General features: G+C 36.9%; 1 protein-coding gene across 1 annotated transcript; it reads left to right on the top strand.

The window, feature by feature from the left end:
- The first annotated feature begins 4378 nt into the window (after positions 1-4378).
- Positions 4379-5288, top strand: LOC107489568 (probable calcium-binding protein CML45). The gene has a single exon (XM_016110319.3). It carries the CDS (start codon positions 4598-4600, stop codon positions 5141-5143), a length of 546 nt encoding a protein of 181 aa, XP_015965805.1. The 5' UTR covers positions 4379-4597; the 3' UTR covers positions 5144-5288.
- The last annotated feature ends 413 nt before the right edge of the window (positions 5289-5701 follow it).

The raw sequence follows: 5701 nt of genomic DNA, 5'->3' as shown, positions 1-5701 counted from the left end.
GTCTCTTAGCTGGGAGGTTTCCTCCATGTTGATATATTTTTCTGCCCGCTCCTGCACCTCGTATAGGGGAGGTCGGGTATCGTTTGGATAGGGACTGGCTAAACGGTCCTTCTTTTAGGCCGTTTGCTAGTCCCATGATGGCTGCTTCAGTGGGCAAGTGTTGTATGTCCAGGCAGGCTCTGTTGAATCGTTCCATGTACTCTCGGGGAGTTTCTTGGTTACCTTGTTTGATTCCGAGTAGACTGGGGGCATGTTTTGTCTTGTCTTTTTGAATGGAGAACCTTGTTAGGAATTTTTTGGTTAGGTCCTCGAAGCTGGTGATTAATCTTGGTGGCAGGTTGTCGAACCACTTCATGGCTGACTTGGTGAGAGTGGTGGGGAAGGCTTTGCACCGAATCGCGTCGGAGGCGTCGACTAGGTACATTCTGCTTCTGAAGTTTCTGAGGTGGTGACTTGGATCGGTGGTGCCGTCGTAGAGATCCATATCGGGTGGTTTGAAGTTTCGCGGTACCTTCTCCTTCATGATCTCTTGCGTGAAGGGATCATGGTTGCCTTCGGGGGTGGTGCCGCGTTCTGTCCGGTCTTTCAGGTTGGCCTCTATTTTCCGTAGTTTTTCTTCTAATTCTCTGCGCTTGCGAGCCTCCCTTCTCAGATCTTGTTCAGTTTCCTCTTGCTTCTTTATGTCCTTTTCGAGTTGTTTCAGTCGGTTTTGTTGTGCCCGAACTGCTTCTAGAATTTCTGAGTTCTTTTCTTTTTCGGGATTTTGTGGATCTTTGTTTGGGAGTGATGTCTTTGGGCGATTCTGTTTGTTTCCTCCTGGAACAGCATCTAGGGCGTTAGTGAGGTACATTCTACATCTGAAGTTGCTGAGATGGTGGTTGGGATCCGTGGTGCCATCATACAGGGTCATCTTCGAGAGTTTGAAGTCTTTTAGAATTTTGGTTTTCATGATTTCCCTAGTGAACGGGTCTTGCTCTTTGCGTGAATTTTTCTCGAGATTAGCCCGGGGGCTTTTGATTTGAGATCGGCTTCTAATTGCTGTAGTTTTTCTTCCAACTCCCGACGTCGTCGCACCTCTCTTTGGAGGTCTCTTCCAATTTGCCGTTGTTGTTGGGTTTCTTTTTCCAGTTGTTTTAGGCGATCCAGGAGCGCTTCTATTGCCCCTGAATTTGGTGAGTCTTTGTCTTTGTTGGTTTCCGGAGTGTTTTGTAACGTGACATCCGCATTTTTGTGCGGTGTCCGATCCTCCAGACCTGAATCGTGGTCATTGTCATGGTCGTCTGCCATGGTGATGGGATGATTTCCAGGTTCCCCGGCAACGGCGCCAATGTTCCGAGGGTTACCTGAAACTGGAGGTCGATCTCGGATGAGATTTTCTGTACTGGTCGATGCTAACGTGTTCGGCTGGTGGGAGACGGCCAGAGCTGTTGTGTCCGACTTGTTGGACTTGGTGGTGGTGCTGATTCCTTTGTCCCCGGAGGGTGGGGGATACCTGCAAGGGACTCCGATGCTTAAGTTAGCAAGGGTATTAAGCAGATATTAAGTAGAATCAGAGTATGAGTTATACCTGGGTGCTCCAGTGTATTTATAATGGTGAGATGTGACCTTTTGGATAAGATAAGTTAGTTATCTTATCTTATCTTTTATCTTTGAGTTGAGGTCAGCGTATCTTCAACGGAACCACCTTTATCCCTATAGGCTTGGGCTGCCTTAGGATTTGGGGCGTGTTCCTCTATTTGGGCCCTTCTTTGGGCTTTCCTGGTGACTTGGCCGAGCTTTGCTAAGAAAGAACTCGGGTTGTCCTGACCTGAAGAAGTCGGTCGCTTTGTCTGTCGAACATCCCGAGTCGGACAGCTCGACCCAGGGTATGAACAGAGGTTAAGTAACACAAGTTCTCAGGATCTCAATTCATCCCGAATATGTTTGTTCCGAGGGTTACCTGAAACGTGTAGCTCGGTCGTCTTGGAGAAGTCCCGAGGTGGGGGAACTGATGACCCGAGCTTGATATGTAGAGTGGTTGGTGGTTGTACCTGCAATGACACTCCGATGCTTAAGTTAGCATGGGTCCAAGCAGATATGTGTAGAATGTGGAATGAATGCCATACCTGGGTGTTCCAGTGTATTTATAGTAGTTGGCCGTGATCTTCCCTGGATAAGATATTCTTATCTTATCTTATCTTTTGGGAGTTTTATCTCTATCTTTTGTGGAACCGCCCTTTCTAGGCCTTTTCGGCCTTTAGGTTTTGGGCTGCGTTCCTTTTGATGGGCCTTCCTTGCTTTATGGTCCGAGGTCCGACCTTTAGGTGTGGGCCTTAGGGCGAGGTCGGACCTTCTATGAACTTGCCGAGTTGGGGAGCTCGGTCAGGGTATGAACAAAAAGTAACAAGAATTCATAAGCATAAAATCAATAAAATAAAGAAAATAACAAGTAAAACTAAGAGAGAAAAGATATAACAACAAGAAATTGCAAAGAAAACTAAATCAACACAAGTATCAAATATAAATCTAAGAGAAATTTAACTAATCTACCCTAAATGCTAGAGAGAAGAGAGAGCTTCTCTCTCTAAAAAATGACCTAAAATATATTCTAAACTAAACCTAATTACTCTCCCCTTTGTTCCTCTTGAATTAGGCTTGAAATAGCTTCAGAAGCGAGTTGGATTGGGTTCTGGAAGTCCAGAAATCGCTGCCAGCATCTTGCATTAAACAAAGTCACGTATTAGGACTTATACTACGCATGATTGCACGAACTTCCAAATCTGCGTACGCACACTTGCTAAAAAGCTCCAAACTCTATTTCTTCATGAGTTCTCCACTTTTGCATGCTTTGTCCTCAATTCTTCAATCCTCATTTGCCTTGTAATCCTAAAATCACTCAACAAATACATGAAGGCATCGAATGGGATTAAAATGAATGAAATTTAGCAATTATAAGGCCTAAAAAGTATGTTTTTACTTTCAAGCACAATTTATGAAAAAATCATGAAACTATGCTGTTTCAATGAATAAATGTAAGAAAAGTCAATAAAATCTACTCAATTAAAATAAATAAATACCATAAAATGTGGATTCATCATATAGCTTACAAGGGTTTTCTCTCTTCTTCTCCCTTTCTTTTCTTTCAATGTGCTTAAGTATTTTGTGTAATGAAATAAGAAAGAAGTGAGCTGATAAAGGTGTTAGTTAATGGGTCTTGGGCTCAAGTATAACCCAAGTTCTAATTTTTGTGCGCTTGGTTTAATTTTGGACCAAAATCTTTAAAATTAGCCTTGTAATTTATATTCTAATTATTTTTACTTCTCTAAACATAAATTTTAATTATCTTAATCTTTTTAATTTATAAATAATTTATTAGTTAATTAATCATTAATTAATCAGCGTTTACACATTCATAATTCAAAATAGACGGTATTATAGTAATAAATTCTAGGAATATAGTGACTCAAAAAGTTAAATAAATTTCACGTTATATGTATCAAAGCAACACATAAGTGACAAGTGAAAAAACTTATGATGTAATTTGGTAAAAAAAAATTCCAAACCAAAGAAACATAACAGAATGAGAAACAAAAAATGACCAAATAAATTAATTGAAAATTAGAGATAAATAAATACGATTTATATGATTGTTATGCAAATTTCATAAATAAAACTTTTTTCACATAAGTTATAGCTAAAATATTAGTATCTTCTTTATGAGTTAAAAAACAGTTTCTTAACTTTGAAAAAGGCTATAAATTAGTTTAAGGTTAACTAATTTGATATCAAAACAAGGAGGACAGGATTCCACAAGAGGTGAAATCAATCAGATATCCTACCTTTCTTATTTTGATCACTTTTGCATCTTATAAATTTCATTGTCTAAATAGTTGTTTAATTAAGTTAAATTTAGTAATTAATAATTCTTTGTAGAAATAATAGTCTATTCATCACTTGATTACTTGAAACTATTAATACACTTGTTAGTGTGGTCTAACTCACGGCAATATTTAACTTTAAAAAGTTATTAGATTACTCATATATACGGCTAAGGCTATACTAATTTCTTGGGAACTTCTTGGAGAATTCCCCATTCCGCGTGAACTAAGGTACTTGCTACTTTACACAATTTTAACTTTGTCCACCTATCCTACGTATGTCTATTTTAGATAGCCAAGAAATTTCCATATATAGTGAATTTTGAACTCATTCATTCGCAAGTCTTTTCCCATCATTTTCTCTATCAACGTCAAGTCCACCATTATTCCAAATTCCTGAATTTCATGGGAATCCCACATGCTTATTATGTCTCCCAAAAAGAATAAAAAATAAAATGTTTCCAATGATCCATGATTCGTTTTCCACTCCTAAAGGAAACACTAGAATAAAAACACTTGCTTCCTGGAAATTAAATCCAGCAGCAATAATAATGTATCATAACATTTTCCCACTTATCACGTTAGGAGTTGACGCTTCAACTTCAAGCTTAGAAAATGAGTCAATTATGTTTTCTATAAAATGGGGCAAAAATGTTGTGTCAAACAACAAGAAGAACCACATCCACAATAGTTTCAATTTTTACTTTTGTATCTATTGCTTGAGAGTTTAGATATCAATCATGGAGCAGAAATTTATTTGTGATATATCTCTGTGTCTCAGAATTCTAATGTGGCAGTTGCAAATTAGAATAAAAAGTTTCTTCTCAATCCTCTCTTTTTTCTTAATTCTTTTGTCCGATTTTCTCTCTCGAAATTGGTCAAATTCTGAAGCATATAAGCAGAATTTAGATAGTGTTGTTGAGAGTAGTGGTATAAAACTATGCAAAGAGGATGTGATTATTGTTATGGAAAGGTTAGGAATGAATGTTGAGTGTGATGGGATTGAAGAGTCTGATGTGAAGAAAATAGTGGAATTGTTTCAAGAGGATAACAGTAATAATAATGATGCTAAATTTGGAGAAGAGGTTAAAGAAGCTTTTGATGTGTTTGACCGAAACAAAGATGGGTTTATAGATTCAAGAGAGTTGAAGAGGGTATTGTCATGTTTGGGTTTGGAGAAAGATGTTTTGGAATGTCAGAAAATGATAAATGCAAGTGATCAAAATGGTGATGGACTAATTGACCAAAATGAGTTTATTAGGATTTTGGAACAGAGTATTGGGTGAAGTTTGTTGCTTTCCTATGTTCGAGTATCCCCCACTTTTCTTCTTTCCTTTTTTATTAAAAAATAAGTTGAAGATGTATATACGTCTTATGGATAAATAAATTGAAATATAACTCTGGTGAGAGTGATGTTTTGGACAAAATGAATAGTCCTAGTAATTTATATTTATTAATATAATGTCCTTTCAATATGTAAGATCAGACTACTATTTTTCTTTTCTCTTCTCGTAGCTTAATTTTTGCAATTTACTTTAAATAATGATTTCACGTACATTCAATAATTTCACTTACCAATTTAGTTTCATAATTGTTTTTCTAGACAATATTAGTTAATAAATCCCTTAAATCTATTATTGTAGTCCAATTTAAATGTAAACTCAAAAAAAAAAGAAAAAAAATAGTACAAAGCTAGTAAGAATATTTGATAGAGTTTCTATTATTAGAATATCATAGTTAGGGAACAAAATCAAAAAAATATCAAAGAGAATTAGAAAAAAAATCAATATAATTTATTAGGATATTATTCCATAACAAGTATATTCTTAGCGTACTCTTGGTCT

The sequence above is a fragment of the Arachis duranensis genome, chromosome 5, assembly GCF_000817695.3.
Source record: "Arachis duranensis cultivar V14167 chromosome 5, aradu.V14167.gnm2.J7QH, whole genome shotgun sequence".
NCBI lineage: Eukaryota > Viridiplantae > Streptophyta > Magnoliopsida > Fabales > Fabaceae > Arachis > Arachis duranensis.
This window is presented reverse-complemented; position numbering and strand designations above follow the sequence as displayed.

Bases quoted from the DNA above. Each gene is read 5' to 3' on its own strand.
- LOC107489568 (XM_016110319.3), top strand. From the start codon at position 4,598: ATGGAGCAGAAATTTATTTGTGATATATCTCTGTGTCTCAGAATTCTA.